Source organism: Salmo salar, chromosome 18, assembly GCF_965601325.2.
Source record: "Salmo salar chromosome 18, fSalSal1, whole genome shotgun sequence".
Classification (NCBI taxonomy): domain Eukaryota; kingdom Metazoa; phylum Chordata; class Actinopteri; order Salmoniformes; family Salmonidae; genus Salmo; species Salmo salar.
In genome coordinates, this window is record NC_138308.1 from 20,614,194 (window position 1) to 20,634,504 (window position 20,311).

The following is a 20,311-nucleotide window of genomic DNA, read 5'->3' on the forward strand; positions in this document are numbered from 1 at the left end:
TGACAGAGACTTGCATGCGCTCTGATTGTGTCCTTCCGCGGCCAACAAAAGAACTAGCCGACTACAAAAAACGTAAATTGACAATACACTGACTACGATATAAAACTTATGCAAATAAATAGCTATTCTGAGAATCAACAATTATTTATTTGATAGGAAGAAAGGGTTTTTGATTTCGCTCTAGAACTATATATTTGCGGCGGTAGGATATTTGTTTTAAAAACCTAGCCTGCTCTACATTTTTTTCCTCCGTTGGAAGCCATGATGGAAGCTTGAGAATTCAGCTGGAGAGAAACGCGAAAAGATGATCCCCGGGACATAGCTATCTGTCAAACGAATCTGTGCACAAATTTGATTCCTGTATAGACAATATAAATGCACGGTGGAGCCTGTCACTTTTTCCGGTGTATATTAGCATTTAATTCACGACGATGTTGATTCGCTAGGAGGTTTTTGGATTTAAAAAAAAGGGGGTAACGTTAGCTAGTTAGTTACTATACTGTAGCTTGCTAACGTTAGCTACGAGTGGATACTGTTGCTGTCCTTTCCGAGAGAAACGTTAGTCTTCAAATTCGAGCGCCGGAGAGTTTTCTCTCCTCGCTGTCCGGTCAATCACGGCGGCTACTGTAGATCAAGTGGTTCGGACCATCTCTTATACCATACGGTTAGGCGGGAGGAGAATTGTATGTATTTTTCAGGGGGGATTTGAAAACAAATTCCAGGATTGGGAAAGTTGGGCCTGCGTGGAGGAGCAGAGCAAGGCCCGTCTTTATGATCCAGAGAAGACATTCTAGCTAGCTAGTTAATCCTACTTACAACGACTACCACTGCTAGCTGTGCTAGCTTGTCATTGCGAGAAAGGAGCTGCAAAAGCGCAAAGGGCGATCGAGAGGCAAATCAAGCGAAAGCAACGATACTTTTTCATAATTTTTCATAAATAGACTCCTGTCACTAAGTTAGCTACAATGGCTGCGAAGATAAAATTAATGGTCAGCCGGAACAAAAGGAGATTCCAGGAGGATGGGTTCGACTTGGATTTAACGTGTATCCTTTTCTTAAATAACTAACGTTAGTTTATCATACAGTAAACTAGTCACGTGAGTATGCATATTGTATCAATTCAATAGCGATGATTGCTTGCTAGTTAACGTTAGCTAGTTAAGGTAACTGGCCGTTTTTGATAAGCCGGAAAGCATGTTTGAAATATGGTGGATCTGTCAAATGAGCACGCAGAAATGTCTGAAGCAAGTATGTATGACATCCAGTAACTCGCTATCTAGTTAGCCCCACTTACTAGCAAGTTAGCTAGCTAGTTGTCATTATCAGGTACAGTGCCTTCAAAGTATTCACAGCCTTCGACTTTTTCAACATTTTGTTACAGCTTGAATTTAAAATGTATTGCATTGTGATTGTCACTGGCCTACACACAAATACCCCATGTCAAAGTGGAATTATGTTTACAAATTAATAAAAAATGAAAAGCTGAAGTGTCTGAGTCAAGTATTCAACCCCTTTGTTATGGCAAGCCTAAATAAGTTAAGAATTAAACGTTTGCTTAAGTTACATAAGTTGCAAGGACTCCCTCTGTGTGCACAAATGTTTTTATGACAACTTCATCGCTGTACCCCACACATACAATTATCTGTAAGTCACCCAGTGAATTTCAAACAGATTCTGCCACAAAGACCAGGGAGGTTTTACAATGCCTTGCAAAGAAGGACCTCTATTGGTAGATGGGTACAAATAAAAAAGCTGATGTTAAATATCCCAGAAATGTGGCAAAGAAATGAACTATGTCCTGAATACGAAGTGTTACGTTTGGGGCAAACACAATACATTAGCACAGGCAAAATCCTAGAGGAAAACCTGGTTGTCTGATCAATAGACACTGGGAGACAAATTCACCTTTCAGCAGAACAATAACCTAAAACGCAAGGCCAACTGTACATTGGAGTTGCTTACCAAGACAACGTTTAATGTTCCTGAGTGGCCTTGTTAGTTTTGATGTAAATTGGCTTAAATCTTTGGCAAGACTTGAAAATGGCTGTCTAGCAATGATCAACAACCAACTTGACAGAGCTTGAAGAATTAAACTAATGTGCAAATATTGTACAATCCAGGTGTGCAAAGCTCTTAGAAACATACCCAGAAAGACTCACAGCTATAATTGCTGCCAAAGGTGATTCTAACATGTATTGAGTGGGTGTGAATACTTATGTAAATTAGATTTCTGTATTTTGTTTTCAATACGTTTGCAAACATTTCTAAACATGTTTTCACTTTGTCATTATGGGGTATTGTGTAAAGAAAAAAATGTATTTGATACATTTTGAATTCGGGCTGTAACACAACAAAATGTATAAATACTTTCTGAAGGCACGGTAAGTTGTGTTACGAGTAACATTAGCCAACACATTATTTGACCAATTTAGCTTGCTAGCTAGGTTCAGGTTAGCAGCCAGTCATTATTACTCAACTTTGTTGGCTACAAATTGTCCATATAGACATGACTACTTTGCTATTAGATAGCTAATATTAGCCAGTGGCGTAAAGCACTTATATAAAAATACTTGAAAGTACTACTTAAGTAGTTATTGGGGATATCTGTACTTTACTATTTATATATTTGACAACTTTTACCTCAGTACATTCCTAAAGAAAATAATATCCTTTTTACTCCATACATTTTCCCTGACACCCAAAAGTACTTATTACGTTTTGAATGGCTAGCAGGACAGGAAAATAGTACAATTCATGCACTCCCTATTGCCTCTGATCTGGCAGACTCACTAAACACTGCTTCTTTTGTAAATTATGTCTAGGTGTTGGAGTGTGCCCCTTGTAATCCCTAAATTAAAAAACAAGAATTGTGCCATCTAGTTTGTTTAATATAGGGAATTTGAAATTATTTATACTTTTACTTTCAATACTTAAGTATATTTTAGAAATTACATTTGCTTTTGATATTTAATTATATTTAAAAAATCAAATACCTTTATACCTTTAGTATTTCACTGGGTGACTTTTACTTGAGTAAAAGTAATGATATCTTTGATAGAAAATTACTCAAGTATGACAATTGAGTTCCTTTTCCACCACTGATGTTAGCCAACCTTCCGTAATGTAAACTAACATTTGGTTTGCTTGCTACAGTAAAACTTGACTTATTTGACAGTGCAGGGAAGCTTGTTGGCTGCTGTAACAATGTTTTCTTCTTTTAGATTAAATATAGATTACATGAGGCATAATTCTAGCTACCTAGCTAACTATCTAACTTATTGGCCAGCTAATCAACCGCAAACTTGGTTTGGGAACACAGAGACTGCATTTACATAAGCTGCCCAATTCTGATCTTTTACCCAATTATGGGCAATATATCTGAATTTGTCTGCTTGTGTAAACGCAGCCTGACAGTTCTGGGATGTTGGCCCAAAGGCCAATGTATCACAGATTTAATCATTGGACATGTTGGGAAGCAATCGATTTGAATGTTTAAGACGGTGCAATGCACCTTTCGAAAAGCCCTGTTAACCAGATTGAGAAACTAAATATGGTCTCATGATTTTGGCAATCATGCAGCATGTGCTGCTAGCTAGCTGTCAAACGTGATCTAAATTAGCTTCCCTTAGGGTATAGGGAACATATCTGGCAACCTTGGATAAAAAAAACATTTGAAAACTTGCTAATGCCGAAAGAGCCTCAATTCAGTTCATGTTATCTTTATGCAAATTATTAATTCAACATGCCAATTTTCGATGTCTAGCTTTTCAATGAATCACTATATACTTTTTACAAATAACATTCACACTGATGCACCACTTCCTGAAAATTCTTAAATTGAGAAGATCTAATGCTAATAAAGTCCAAATGGAATCTGCATGATTGGATATTGTTAATTTATTGAGGTTAACTTCAGAACATCCTCATGTTATCTGTCAAGTGACATTTGTGGTCTTGGCCTATACTGATTTTATTAACCCATAGTATGCTGGTGGTGAGAATGGTAGTCCCTTGCTGCAGCACATCTCATACCTGGCCAACCTGGCCCTGATATTGAAGACGAGTTTAAGGGAGTGAACTGTATGTGTTTGGGGGAGAGATGGTGGGAAGAGTGGACACAGGGATTGTGTTAATTGTATAGTTTTCTCTGACATGGATTATGTACACAATGTTTATTTGGAGCAGTTTTTTGTGCACTTTGCAAAAAATCTAGGGACTGTAATGGCCTGTATAGTCCTTTTTTATTTATGGTGTGGTAGGAAGGTGTTCACCCTAATGGCAATACCTGTGACGGTTTAGTGAGGCATTTGTTCAGTTACTTGTGGGCCTGAGCAAATCAAAACGACTTGTCCCACAGTCTGTTTGAATCCACTGGTTGTGGCAGGCTATACAGTATTATAATGTAGAGACCATATTGATGTAAGTTGCGGCACAGGTTAAGGGGGTCTTGCTTTACTTTTCTATCTTGTTTTAAAATTGATACTTACATGTGACTAATAGGAAAACTGGTCACTGTCTGAGCATTAAGCTTACCCCACATTGAAAGTGTCAAATGCCACTATTCTGTTTTGAATGGACACCACTCACTGGAGAAAGGCTTTTATGTAAATTCAACTCAGTTTGTCATTATTCCCTGCACCCATTCAGTAGAAGAAACCACAGATTAATGGATAACAGGCTAATCGTGTAAAGATGCTGTTATTGAGATATTGATATCAGATTTGTCAGTTTCTGTGGGGTTTTCTGCTTGTGAGATAGACGCAAGGGAGCGAGAGGGGTGTGTCATTCAACCCCAGTAATTCCTCTGTTGATAAGCAACAGCCAGTCAGTGTGAGTCCCCTCTCTGCTGATCTAAATTCAGGCACTTTTGGACGCAAACTTTTTTTTATCGGATTTGGCATGGTGTCTTAAAACAATATGAGCTCTTTGCAGTTATGTAATGCAGTAGGGATGGACATTTCGGTTAACCAGTCAAACTGTAGAAAAAATAACATCCAAACAGGAAAATAACGTGACCAACAGAAAATACTATGCATGCATACAAGGAACTGACATGTTTCATTATGAGCTTAATGAAAATTAGCAACAATAGCAAGCCCTCCGTTTTACAGTCAAAAGGTTATTATTGAACGTTCAACAGCTGTAGTGAAGCAGGTAATAATACTTTATTTTTAATACATTTGTCAAAATGCGATTTGCGTGAACACCGTTCTAAGCAACGCACCTAATGCGAGCGGATCCATTTGTGACAGAGATGAACATCTCCATTAGAAACTTAGAAAGAGGGAGAATCTAATAGCAACAACTAGGATGTGTTGCTAATATGACTAGGATTGTGCCTTTGGCTTCTGGACAATGAAAGAAAGTTCTGAAAACCAATAGAACAGGAGAGAAATGCTGCTTAATGGCATGAGGAAGTATTTATCAAATAATTGCATGCGTGTTTCTATGGTTGGATTTTGGCTAGGCTAATTTGAAGCAAAGTAAGAAATTCCACATTATTTAAAGTTAAGTAAAATGTTCAGGTTTCAAGCAATTCTACTGCCTTAAGCTCACATTGCAATGTGGTGGGTGACGAGCTGATAGCCTGCCTACCGTTGACTGTAGCCTATGCATGCGAGTAGGAGCCGCACTTGAATTAAGAGTTGAGATTGAGATATATAAATAGTAGCTCTTTTTAATTGTGGCCATCAAAACAGTTTTTAACACGCCATTGCATTGAGAATTATTTGTTGCACAATGACTGGGTTTATAAAAGCATGTTTAATTCCAATACCAGCTTTTTTAAAGGGTCTGCTCTCGCGCTGTCTGACAGGTGATGGGCCATTCCGCTCCTCAAACTAGGCTCTGTATGCTGTGCATGTGTGATAAATAATTTAACCTTTTATTTAACTAGGCAAGTCACTTAAGAACAAATTCTTATTTACAATAACTGCCTACCCCGGCCAAACCCAGATGACGCTGGGCCAATTGTGCAGCACCCTATGGGACTCCCAATCACGGCCGGATGTTATACAGCCTGGATAATAAATAAGATGCATGACAACTAACAGAAATACACACGCGCCAATTTAATTCCACTAAATTATGCAAATGTAACATAAAGACGATTAACAGTTAACCGTTTATATCCCTATAATGCAGTATCAGGGTTCTGGGAATAAACCTTATAATAGAGTACCAGTGATCTTGTATCAGCAATGCTGCCTGAGTCCCCATCTCTCTAACCAACCACCTTTCCATAGCACTCTTTCTTTCCTGCTCTCTTCCCCACATTCTCTCCTCTACTCTTACCCACCCTTCCCATATCATTCGCTCTCTGCCTGCTCCTCTCATTTTCTCTTTTCAACTCTCTCCCCCTCTACTCTCTTTCTTTTCTGTTGCCCAGCCGTGGAGTTAGCTAGAGCACAGAGCTGTGGCAGGACAGCTGAAAACGCCAGAGAGAAAAGGCGTTCCTGAAATGTCCGGTTTTTAGAGGAGCTTCCGTCGGGGGTCCTGTATGTGCGTTTCCTCCCAGCTGCAGAATTCTGAGCCCCCCGTGCCCTGGGCTGTAGCTCCCCTAAGAGCTCTGGAGCTTTTTAAAAACACTTAAAATAGTCTGAGTGGAATGATTTTGCCAGTAGGACCAAAGGCAGAGGTGGAGGTTGTAACCCATTATGTGGTATAGAACGGCCTGCATTTGGTTCCTAATTAGGTCTTTGAGGCATTAATGGAAATTATTATGTTCCTCTATGTAATAGACAGGCTCATATGCTGAAGGCCACATGCAAGTAGCTTGGCATTATGCAAATACTATAATAAAATCGCTGCTGTGTTTTATTGAATTAATGCAATGTATTGTGTTCCTCTTGAATTTTAATGCCATAGCTGGAATTTGGTAGATTCTACGCCTATCTGACATAGGGCATCATATTCTTGCTAGTTTCATTAACATTTTGGTCAAGTTACATTGGATCTTGGCAAATGTGTTCATCACATCCACAGATACTGCCATTGTACTGTGTGTTTGTGTGCATGCATTATGCAGAAATTAGAGGCAGTTCAAGGGAGTCAAGTCTTCACCTTTCTCACCAGAGTCGTCAGTGGTGTGTCAAATCTTGGAGACCAGTTTTAAAATGATTTGCTCCAAAATAACTTCTGCTAGGAAAAAACAGACATATTCAATTATTATATATCAGCCGTTCTATTTCTGACACGGTGACACAGGAAACGTACAAAAGGGTGACCTTTTGTCAGTGGTTAAAGTGCAAAATCCCACGGCTTATGTAGGCAGACAGGCTTCAGAATGTCAGTTACAGGTAGGAGTTGAGATGATGTGCACTCAATTCAATAATGTTTTGTGAGATATGACATTGAAGTTGATATGGAAATGATCACACATAATACGGTTGACATTTGTCCTCCAGAGACAGAAATTAGTTTAGTAGTTTAAAGTATCTTTCAAAAAAACGCAGATGCACTATACAGTGTTCAATATGCAGCTGAAAGTAACAGTTTCATTTGCACTTAATGAGTGTGTGGGGTTAGCAGGGCTAATAGAAACGTTTTTGCAATCATCTTAAGTCGTACACAGTGCTACTGAGATGGTATTATTCAAGATATTTTGATGTGCAGCCTAAACCAGTGATTGTAATGAATTTTGGGGTTACAATTAGCCTGTTGCTATATTTTACTCTAAAAATAGGGATCCAGAATTGCTATGTCTAGTTCAATTAATTTGCATACATATTTTGTGTGGCTACAAATAGGCTATCACATAGGCTAATTCCTTTAGAGCTAATTTGCCAACTGAGGAAGTGGAAACTCCAAATGCATTAGCTAGGTTGAGGAATATAATATGTTGCTAGTAAGCCATGTAATTGGTTAATCTAACAGCAAATGTAATAACTTTGTAGCATTCCCAATGATGTCTAGGCCTATGTAATCACTGCAAATGGCAGATGCGTGCTCCCCCGTTCCGCATATCTCAAAGCCCATAGCCTACCAGATACTTTTGTTAAAAAAACGGCGCTCAGACAGTCAATATTGAGAGTTGAGAAATAAATGTAATACAGAAAGCTGAAAACCTCCTCTCTCCAACAGTCACAACAGTAGTTGCTTTTGGAGAAAAACATATTTTGTAAATGTTGCTATTACAACACATTTTTCTCGGCCACTCCTCTCCCACTAGCCTACTCAGAGCCTGCAGGGAGAAATGGGCAAATGCAAGCACTTTCATGCACTCTAGGCCAGGGTTTCCAAAACTCTGTCCTGGGACCCCCCTGGGTGCACGTTTTGTTTTTTGCCCTAGCACTTCACAGCTGATTCAAATAGTCAACTCATCAACCTTTGATTATTTGAATCTGCTATGTAGTGCTAGGCAAAAAACAAAACGTGCACCAAGGGGGGCAGGACCATGGCCGGGACCATGGCCAGGACCGACTTCGGGAAACCCTGCTTTATGCTAGTTTGACCAAGTCATGATTTTAGCCACCCCATAATATAATGTTTTGAGTGAAGTAACCAGATAGAATTTGCAGCTTGCGCCGATGTGACCAATTAAAAATTAAACTTGACAATTCAAGTCAAAGGGTGGCAAAATGTAACCACCTTGGAGCCCTGTTCGTTGCTGCAGTCACCTCAGAGTGTTTCACTGCTCCACTGTTCCTCCCCATGAACCCCATAACCAATTGTCATTTATCCCAACAAAATACTTTTCTTGTCCGTCAAGGCAGGGTCCTCATTACTCTTACATTTGATCTGTTAAATATTCCATGAGATTCGGCTGGGGCTGCAGGAAAATTAAGCCCAACATCTGCGACGATCTCAATATAACTAGGGCTCTATAAATACGTGCAGGTCAAGCTGTGTAAATTCTCCTAGTGCACCCACATGTGGGCCCCACTTGATTAGGAGTGCTCCGGTCCTCTCGGCCTCTCTCTCGCCCTCACACAGCAAACACCATCTGTTATTCTACTGATCACAACCCTTCTGCCCAGCACTGTCCTTTCCCTTTCTGTTCATTACTGCACAATGACACCCACACGGTGATACAAACGTCATGATGATCTTTCCTCAGACCTTTTGTTGTGATAGGATTACGTTGTAAGCTAGAGGTATGGGTATTGTATGAGCTATACAGTGCATTCCAAAAGTATTCAGACCCTTTGACTTTTTCCACATTGTTACGTTACAGCCTTATTCTCAAATGGATTAAATCGTTTTTTTTCTCCTCATCTACACACAATACCCCATAATGACAAAGGAAAAACAGGCTTTTATAATTTTTTTGATCAAATTTATAATAAAATAAAAATAAAAAAACATATGTAGATGTAATATTTCAGTTTACTTAAGTATTCAGACCATTTACTCAGTACTTTGTTGAAGCACCTTTGGCAGCAATTACAGCCTCGAGTCTTCTTGGGTATGACGCTACAAGCTTGGCACACCTGTATTTGGGGAGTTTCTCCCATTCTTCTCTGCAGATCCTCTCAAGGTATGTCAGGTTGGATGGGGAACGTCGCTGCACATTTATTTTCAGGTCTCTCTAGTGATGTTAGATCGGGTTCAAGTCCGGGCTTTGGCTGGGCCACTCAAGGACATTCAGAGACTTGTCCCGAAGTCACTCCTGCATTGTCTTGGCGATGTGCTTAGGGTTGTTGTCCTGATGGAAGGTGAACCTTTGCCCCAGTCTGAGGTCCTGAGCGCTCTGGAGCAGGTTTTCATCAAGGATCTCTCTGTATTTTGCTCGGTTCATCTATCCCTCGATCCTAGGGGGATAGTCTCCCTGCTGCTGATAAACACCCCCACAGCATTTTTGTTATTTTTTATTTAACTAGGCAAGTCGGTTAAGAACAAATTCTTATTTACAATGACGGCCTACCACAGCCAAACCCGGACGACGCTGGGCCAATTGTACGCTGCCCTATGGGACTCCCAATCACGACCGGATGTGATGCAGCCTGGATTCGAACCAGGGACTGCAGTGACGCCTCTTGCACTCAGATGCAGTGCTGCAGAAATGTTTTGGTACTCTTCCCCAGATTTGTGCCTTAACACAATCCTGTCTCGGAGCTCTACGGACATTTCCTTCGACTTCATGGCTTGGTTTTTGCACTGACATGCACTGTCAACTGTGGGACCTTATATAGACAGATCTGATCCTATCCAAATCATGTCCAATCAATTGAATTTACCACAGGTGGACTCCAATCAAGTTGTAGAACCATCTCAAGGATGATCAATGGAAACAAGATGCACCTGAGCTCAATTTCGAGTCTCATAGCAAAGGGTCTGAATGCTTATGTAAATAAGGTATCTGTTTTTTATTTGTAATACATTTGCAAAAATGTCTAAACCAGTTTTTGCTTTGTCATTATGTGGTACTGTGTGTAGATTGATGAGGGAAAAACATATTTAATACATTTCATAATAAGGCTGTAACATAAAAAAAATTGGAAAACGGAAAGGTGTCTGAAAACTTTCCAAATGCGCTGTATATAGGATTTTCTTCTATGTATGTGTCCTTGACCCAATGGTGACCACAGATATCTATCCAAACATCATTGCTATGGGCTTTCCTGCAGAGCGACTCGAAGGAGTGTACAGAAACAATATAGACGAGGTTGTACGGTGAGTAACAGCCACTCATGACCTCAACTGGTGAGGACTGTGAAATGAATGCGTGTGGAATGTGGTTTGTGACCAACATTAGACAAAACAATCCAAGTTGATAAAGTACCCTGAGGTGTTTTACGTTCTCATTAGATGCATTATGTTTTCAATTTCTGTAGTTGCGGAATGTTTTGAATGTAACTACCTTTTACCTCAACAGGTTTCTTGACTCGAAACATAAAAACCATTATAAGATTTACAATCTGTAAGTATACCACTAAACACTTAAATGCAAATATCAATGTTTTGTTTACAAATGAATTGCTCCTTCATGACCGCTGACTGAATATCCTTCCTTTTGCAGTTGTGCAGAACGACACTACGATGCTGCCAAATTTAACTGTAGAGGTACGCCGTCACAAACAAAATGTTTTTAGAGCCAGGTTGCTTAAAGGAAATGTACTCTTTATATTTCTCTCTAACTCTCTCCACCCGCCAGTTGCACAATACCCCTTTGAAGACCACAACCCGCCTCAGCTAGAGCTCATCAAGCCGTTCTGTGAAGACCTCGACCAGTGGCTGAGCGAGGATGACAATCATGTGGCGGCCATCCACTGCAAGGCAGGGAAAGGCCGCACCGGGGTGATGATCTGCGCCTACCTCCTGCACCGTGGCAAGTTCCAGGACGCCCAGGAGGCACTGGACTTCTACGGGGAAGTGCGGACAAGGGACAAGAAGGTCAGTGACAGTGACTTGCCAGGGGTGGAGACTAGGGATGGGCATTTTACATTATTTAACTATTCAAATAATATGACATTTTATTATTTGTTCGGATATTCGGATAGTGATCTATCAGAACAACGCAAATGCACATGGCAGAGAACTGCGGACAGGCTGTTTTTTTTCTCTGCTTGTTTTTTGGCTGAAAGCAACGGTGAAGGAGAAGTCCAATTTTTGCCATGATAGAACTGATTCTGTTACAAAAAGGTTTTCTGATGAATGTTTTACATTGATCTGGGTTAGTTATTGTGGGAACTCTGTTAGGTGCGCGCCTGTAGTTGTTAATCGAAGTGGGGGAAATAGCAAACCAATGTCAATTTATTTTTTGGGTCAAAATTAGCCTAACATTTTCTTTCTCAAAAAATTAACACAAGTAATCAAATAATAACATCCGTTTGGATATTTGATTAACCGTCCCCATCCCTAGTGGAGACTAGACGCTAGTGCTCGGTGTGAGAATTTTTATAAACGCAGACTAGGCCTAGATCTTCTGTTTTGTCATAGACCTGCCGTGATAACATTTTTACATTGACATTTTAGTCATTTAGCAGACACTCTTATCCAGAGCGATTTACAGTAGTGAGTGCAAACATTTTCATACTTTTTTTGTACTTGCAAGCGCCATGCTCTACCAACTGAGCCACACAGGATTTCCAAGACATATTTTTCACAATCTGTATATCCTATTCTTTGTGGTAATTATTAAATTGAGGTAATTCCCTAGCATTGACTGTTTTTGTTGTCTTTCCTTTCCAGGGAGTGACGATCCCAAGCCAACGGCGCTATGTGTACTACTACAGCCACCTGCTGAAAAACAAGCTGGACTACAAGCCTGTGGCTCTCCTCTTCCACAAAATGGTGTTTGAGACGCTACCAATGTTCAGTGGAGGCACCTGCAGTGAGTCACTCATGTTTAACTTGACCTCTGACTCAGGGCGTAGGCATGTAGCTCTTTAAATGGTGTGTATACGGCCACCCACGGTAGTAGAGAATGGTGCAGGTCAACTTGCGTTGTGAGAGCATAGAGTCATATTATGTACTTTACATTGAAGCCAACGAAGCTCTTGGTCAGTTGCTTGTACTCTTTAAGAAAGATGGCTAGATTTTGATGAGGAAGAGAACATGGATGACACTATTCTCACCTGATTTCCGCAAGGCTGGCTTCTACCTGCTTCATCCAAATTGTGACATGTTTTGCTCTGCAGTTCAGAGGATGAATTCAGTACGTGTAAATAACAAGTCACCAATGACCTCTTACAGATAGCAAATATATTAACTGCGTTTATTGTTGTTCAGGGATTTTCAGAAAGACAAAGACTTCAACTCCTAGCTCAAGTAGACATTTTCACCTATGATCTTTAATCAAGAGATGTAGTGATCTATGTTTTTCATCTAATGGAATGTGAATGACTATGCATGTACATCTACTGCATGTAATTTGCTTGGCTGAACTTTTCTGTGAAACAATGATTTGAATATCTTTCCATTTTGGTCATATGAAAACCAGCCAGTGATTTGGATTTCTGGTTTAATGTGCCTGAGTCACAGATTATCTTCTTGTTTTTTTCTCAATATTTCACTGTTGCACAAAATGCACCTTTTTCCTTCTTGGATTATCTGTGATGCTCTAACCTAGCATCTGAATGTGCTCAACTGCTCTGACCTCACCCTTCTCTTTCCCTCTTAACACTTCCTAGAGAGGGCCCTATTCTGAGTTTGACGTTCTCTATTTGCAAAGACCTAGATAGAAAACATCATGTTACTTGTTCGCACTCATTTTAAAGTATTGGCTAAATACTGAGGTGTATTGTAGTGATGTGCAGATCAGCTGTTTGTTCACCCCCCCCAAATCTGAGGCCTGTACTCGACCCTAACCCGCAAATATAGAAAATGCGCTGTACCGTCAAATGGCGCAACAATTTTTTGAAGAAGTCTTTTTAGATATGCCCATGTTTCGGCTTATAATTTCCGACATTTTGATAGGCTATTTGTTAGTGAACTTGTCTATAAATAGATACATGCAGCTTCTCTTCTGTCATTACTTGTTTCCCTTAGACTAAATAAACCCTTTCTCATCAAAATGTCATAAATCGATAGAATGAATGATTCAATCTAGTTGGCGTCGGTAAAGTTTGCTTTCCGTTTCCTCTTTCATCTCTGCTTCTCTACAATGATGTTTAGGTACCGGGGAGAAAATGCAATAACAATTATTATTTTTTTTAAATATGATTTTCAGTACAACATTTCCTAATGACATCGGTTTGACTGGTTTTAAGGAAATTTAAATCTGTTAAAATTACCCAACTATTTTATTTTTTTTGGGGGGGGGGGCTTGGATGCATAATTTGTGGTTGAAATAATATCAGCTTTTATGATGCTGATAAAGACAGCACATTTACAGATGGTCCGCATCCATTCTCTCAAGATGCTAAAATAAATAAATGCTATTTCTCCACTCCTGTTCATATTATATCAGGCTATGAGCGAGGTTATAGAGCTACAGTCTATAACCTCCCGGTCCCTAAACATCTTTCCAGATTTCAGTTAGGCTACTATTCCATTTAACCCATCTGAACAGTACAGTTCCCTTGATGTGCCATTTTGATGTCCCTGTCTTGTGACTGTCAAATTTATATAGAGGTTCACAATCATCACACACAACATAGCCGGACGGCACTGCTATCATCCTCTCCTACCACTTCAGCAAATCTTTCCCAAACATTAGACTACTGTTCTGGCCCTCCGTTTAATTTATTTTCAACTCTCCATTTCACAGCTTTTCTCTTATTGAATTAAACTCTAACATTATCCTTTTTTGCCTCAGTCGATTGACATTAACCTTTTCTGCCCAAGTTCCCAAAAGCATTTGGCAATTGGCGCGTATTTGGCACGCTACAGTGTTAGGCCCTAAAGCCGACTTAGGCTACGCACTAATTCCAGATAAAAAATAATTAAAGAAAACCTCAATGTAGACTATAGATATAAATTGCACATTACATACATTTATGTATTTGTTATGCATTTTCTCTTTATTTAACCCTCCCGCCACCCACCTGCCCTTCATCCACACAATATTTAATGACCCTAAACCCGCCCAGTGGGTCCTGTGGGTTATAAGTCAACCCGCACATCACTAGTGTATTGGGTGAGAACCTCATTTGGAGAGAACTTGCCTTTTTCAATGGACTAGCATTTAAGACTAGCTAGCATATAAGACGGTTCTCATTGGTGAATACATTATCACACATTGTTGAGAATTAAATAGGCTAGATGCAGGTTTCTGCCATTGGGATTTATAGTGAGATGTTCTTGGAATATCTACAGTCTGAAGTTCCCACATGTTCTTTTTCTTGTGAATTATTAATGTATTGCACCATGTATCCCAAGTCTTGTTGACTAGATTTAATTTGATATCTCCATTTGAAAGCATTGTTTTTAGATATGTGGCTGTGTATGTATATAATTGATATCCTAGCATATATCTGTATCGTTAGAAGTGTTCCTGCTGTGTTCTGAAAGCCCAGCCTGCCAGCCCAGCCAGGCTGTGAGTTAATCTCCTTCTCTCTCTCTAAGGGGACAGTACCGTTAAAAACAGGAGCGAGCCGATCCCTCTGGGCTTCAAGAAAGGGAATTGGCATTGGGGTAAATGAGCCTTTCATCCGTTTTGATGTCCTTCCCTCATATACTGTTCATTTGGCACCAGTTCCAACAAGAATTAGAAAGGTAGAACTTATTCTCGTGAAGGCTAGAAGAAGGAGTTGTAGCATTAAGACATCATTGCAATGTGGAGGCATACAAAGACCAACCAACCAACCACCCCCTTATGAGAAGTTTCAAACTCTCACAAATGTAATGCTATTGTTATAGAAGAAAGCACAACAGTCATCAGAATGGGGTCCCATGTCTTTCGTTCTGGTTCTTTTTGGGTGCTATTTGTGGTCTGGTTATTTCCCCCTCTCCTCCTTTGTGGTCTGTTTTTTCCCTTCTCTCCTCCTATATTGGAAAACACGGTTTTAAAGAACTCCCAACTAGGGGTTGCTTTTGTAACTGTCATGGCAGAAACTCCAAGACTACTAAGACTTGTATCCTGTGATGTCTGGTTCTCTCTACCGCCATTACCCTTCATTGCAACCTCTCTCCATATCTCTGCCCCCTGTCTCTGAAACACTCACCCCTTTTAGATCCTCAGTTTGTGGTGTATCAACTTAAAGTCAAGATCCACACATCCAACCCGGCTCACACGCGGAGGGAAGAAAAGCACATGCTATTTGAGTTTCCCCAGCCGCTGCCCGTCTGTGGAGACGTCAAAGTGGAGTTCTTTCACAAGCAAAACAAAATGATGAAGAAGGTTGGTTAGTTCCACCTGTCACATGAGTGTCTCTAATTTCCACCTGGGTTTCCTTGACTTCAGCTGTTATGGGGTTTTCAATTGCTGCCCCATTGTAGTTATTGTCATAATTGCAGTGTCACTCCAATGTTTACCTGGTATTTTATCATAAAGGGTGTTTTATGTGAGTCCCTTATAGTATCATACATGATACCATAATTTCCGGACTATTAAGCGCACCTGAATATAAGCCGCACCCACTGAATAAAAAAAATATATATATTATTTTGAACATAAATAAGCCGCACATGTCTATAAGCCGCAGGTGCCTACCGGTACATTGAAACAAATGAACTTTACACAGGCTTTAACGAAACACGGCTTGTAACAAAAATAAATAGGCTTTAACGAAACATGGCTTGTAACAAAAAATAAAAAATTTGCAGTAAGCTTTAGTTGTCTTTTTGCACTGAGTCAATTGCTCACGCTGCTGTTTCCAACGTCTTGTCATCGACTCATTAAGACCAAGCTCCTGTGCAGCAGCTCTATTTCCTTTTCCAACAGCCAGATCAATCGCCTTCAACTTGAAAGCTGCATCATATGCATTTCTCCGTGTCTTTGCCATGATGAGGGTGACAAAATGACTACCGTAATCAGAATGATGGGAAGTTTGAGAGCGCTCTAAACAGTAAACAAAAAAGTTGTTTGACCTTAACCCGTTTGGCAATTTCATTGGTCTAATGAAAGCTTCATGCCGCCAAAAAACTGAGCACGTCACAGAATGTTTTTTGGAGAAAAAAAAATTGAAAGCGGGAAAAATCCATATATTAGCCGCGTCATTGTTTAAGCCGCGAGGTTCAAAGCGTGGGAAAAAAGTTGCGGCTTATAGTCCGGAATTTACGGTAGTCGTAATGACGTTAAACGGCGCTCTGACGTTATAATTGGCTAGCTTACCTGGAAATGTATTGAATCATGTTACTATAAATAACTGATAAGGATTTTCACACTTATGTACTGTAAATGTGTAGCTTTTCTAAGCCGGCATTAGCGTGGTAACTATAACCACAATGATCGTCAGACATACTCCATTAGTTAGTTGGTACCTCTCCCTCTCCACTATCCAGGATAAGATGTTCCACTTCTGGGTTAACACCTTCTTCATCCCCGGGCCACCGGAGGAGAGCATGGAGAAGGTGGAGAACGGGTCGGTGGTGGTGAACGATGTGGACGGGGTTCAGAACCAGTCCACGATCGGCACACCTCCCCAGGCCCCGCAGAGTGCCGAACGCAGGGACAGCGGCAGGGACAGCGACAGGGACTACCTCATCCTCGCGCTCACCAAGAATGACCTGGACAAGGCCAACAAAGACAAAGCTAACCGCTACTTCTCACCTAATTTCAAGGTGAGCCATTTAAACTAATGGTTGTAATGAATTATTTTATTTAACCTTTATTTAACTAGACAAGTCAGTTAAGAACAAATTATTATTTACAATGACGACCTACCCCGGCCTAACCCTAACCCGGGCGACGCTGGGCCAATTAATAATATGAGGAAGGTACTACAAATCTGTTGTGTAAATCTCTATTGGTCTTTGCGCTATTAGAATCCTGATGAAATTGAAACATTGGTTTTCAATGACGGCAGTGCTGAATTCTATTGTTTTTCAAGGTTCCTTGTTCTGATATTATGGCTTCCCCTTTCTCTCCCTGTCTCGCTCCTTTAGGTGAAGTTGTATTTCACAAAAACCGTGGAAGATTCTTCGAATTCCGAGGCGAGCACTTCGACATCTGTCACTCCGGACGTTAGTGACAACGAGCCTGACCATTATCGATATTCCGACACCACTGACTCTGATCCGGAAAACGAACCTTTTGATGAGGAGCAGCACACGCAGATCACGAAAGTGTGAACTCTTACTTTTTTTTTTATAGGAACACGAAGAAAAAGATATGTACACAAGAGAAAAAAAGGAGCAAACTTGAATATGAACTCAAAAGAAGAACCTTTGTTCCCCTGCTTCCCCCAAAACGGCAGCAGAGCATCATGTCAAATGCCAATTTTAAAAGAAAAAAATAATATTCTGACCAATATATTGTTTTTAGTACTCTTTTCTTTGGCACGGCCGTGTACCATGCGCGAGGTATTGACGTTGTTGGGGGAAGGTGCTGTAGCTGTAATGTTTATATACATACATACATACATACATACATACATACATATGTAAACAAACTTTTTTGTGTCATAGACAATGGAAAAGAGTAACAATCAGGAGGACTATGCTGCTCCTTCTCCTGTCGAAACCAAGGCCAGTGCTGCAGTCACTTTGTTTATTTTCTCGTCTTCTCTCTCTCCCTCCCTCTTCTCTTCTACCCCCTCCACCACACCTCTTCCCTCATCCTCCTTTACTGTGAATGCTTCTCGTGCTCTTTGCAAGCTGTCTCACACGACGATGACCTTTGGCCTTTGTGCAGTGGAAGCTGCATGCAGGCAGTGGGTTGGGGGCGGGGCTGGGTTATGAGTCTGATGTCTAAAGCGTTGCCATTCCTTTCCGTACTGTTTAAATTATGCAGAACAAGGCATCCCATGTAATTGTCCGTTTTTTTTTAATCCTAAAATAATAAAAATATAATACACAAAACAGCAGGGAGACAAGTGTTTGCAATGTCAACACTTTATATACATTTAAAGAACCGTGGCAGTATGCATGTATTGGAATTTAGCACTCATACCTAATAAATGTATGCAATGTCATCTTTTCTTAGCTTTCCAAAGTCTTAAGATCTCAGGGTTACCCTGTGGATCATTTGTCATAAAGGACTTCCTGGTGTCTTTGGAGTGAATTGCATCATGGAAGTTCATGATGTTTTATGATTTAGGTGATTTCACCCCATCTGTGTGTGGGGGGGACACATCATTTTTTTTCATTAGGCCCTAATCTAAGGATTTCACATGACTGGGAGTATAGATACTGTATGCTTCTGTTGGTCACAGATACCTTAAATAAAAAAGGTAGGGGCGTGGATCAGAAAACCAATTAGTATCTGGTGTGTGACAACGATTTGCCTGATGTACCGCAGCACATCTCCTTCTCATAGTTGATCAGGCTGTTGCCTGTAGAATGTTGTCCCACTCCTCTTCAAGACTGCGAAGCTACTGGATATTGCCGGGAACTGGAACACGCTGTTGTACACTTCGATCCAGAGCATCCCAAATATGCTCAAAGGGTGACATGTCTGGTGAGTATCCAGGCCATGGAAGAACTGGGACATTTTAAGCTTCTAGGAATTGTGTACGGATCCTTGCAACATGGGGCCGTGCGTTAGCATGCTGAAACGAGGTGATGGTGGCGGATGAATGGCACAACAATGGGCCTCAGGACGTCAGGGTATCTGTGCAGTCAAATTACCATTGATAAAATGCAATTGTGTTCGTTGTCTGTAGTGTATGCCTGCTCATACCATAACCACACCGCCTCCATGGGGCACTCTGTTCACAACGTTAACATCAGCAAACTGCTCGCCCACACAACGCCATACACGTGGTCTGCGGTTGTGAGGCCGGTTGGACGTACTGCCAAATTCTCTAAAACGACGTTGGAGGCGGCTTATCGTAGTGAAATGAACATTCAATTTCTGGCAACAGCTCTGGTGGACATTCCTGCAGTAAGCATGCAAATTGCACGCTCCCTCAACTTGAGACATTTGTGGCATTGTGTTGTGTAAAAACTGCACATTTTAGAGTGGCCTTTTTATTATCCCCAGCACAAGGTGCACCTATTTAATGATCATGCTTATTGATATGCCACACCTGTCAGGTGGATAGATTAACTGGGCAAAGGATAAATGCTCACTGACATGGATGTAAACACATTTAAAAGAAATAAGCATTTTGAGTGTATTGAACATTTCTGTGGTCTTTTATTTGAGCTCATGAAACATTGAACCAACACTTTATATGTTGCGTTTATATTTTTGTTCAGTGTATCTCCACACTATGAGGTTGGAAAATATTGGTTTTGGTGGGATGGAGTTGTTGCCTGCCTGGTGATATTAGTTAATAGACCAGAAAAGGTTCCAAACTGTTCTGCCAATAAAATCTAGTTTTCCGTTTTCCCCTCCCCACTCAGACCACTCCCAGACAGTCCTAGCAAAAATCATCCTTCAGAAATTGCTCTTTGCTAAGAAGCTATTTTTGTTTCTTTTTGACAATTTTAATTAAAACAATCATAGTAAGGTGCTTAATTGTTACCCAGAAATATTGATATTGAGATATAAACGGCTGCATTGGACCTTTAAAGGCAATGTGCCTGCATTCCTGGAGACCACATTCATGGTAAATGCTGCATATGTTGGATTAATCAGAAAATCCCTTTAAATGTCAATTGCGCTGTAAGGAGGATGTAACGCGGATCAGAATGAATCCCAGCCCTAGTCTGAACAGCATCTATCCATTACCACAACTAGATCAAAAACCCAGACACAGTTGACTTTCATTTCATGCAGGGGCACAAATCGATTTACATTGCGGGCGGCATACCAATTTTCTCAACTTTAACCAGTTGATTTCATACCCAGCTATCAGTATCATGCCAGTGGGCTGTCTGT

The 20,311-nt window shown here is 40.5% G+C and overlaps 1 protein-coding gene across 2 annotated transcripts; it reads left to right on the forward strand.

The window, feature by feature from the left end:
• The first annotated feature begins 258 nt into the window (after nt 1-258).
• Nucleotides 259-17,797, forward strand: LOC106577009 (phosphatidylinositol 3,4,5-trisphosphate 3-phosphatase and dual-specificity protein phosphatase PTEN). 2 transcript variants are annotated; one of them, XM_014154645.3, is made up of 10 exons: nt 259-1,044; nt 10,530-10,614; nt 10,817-10,861; nt 10,961-11,004; nt 11,096-11,334; nt 12,133-12,274; nt 14,950-15,018; nt 15,558-15,724; nt 16,828-17,106; nt 17,431-17,797. In XM_014154645.3, exons 1-10 carry the CDS (start codon nt 966-968, stop codon nt 17,614-17,616), a joined length of 1,335 nt encoding a protein of 444 aa, XP_014010120.1. In that variant the 5' UTR covers nt 259-965; the 3' UTR covers nt 17,617-17,797. The 2 variants fall into 2 exon arrangements, with proteins under 2 accessions (XP_014010120.1, XP_014010121.1); XM_014154646.3 differs by lacking the exon at nt 14,950-15,018.
• The last annotated feature ends 2,514 nt before the right edge of the window (nt 17,798-20,311 follow it).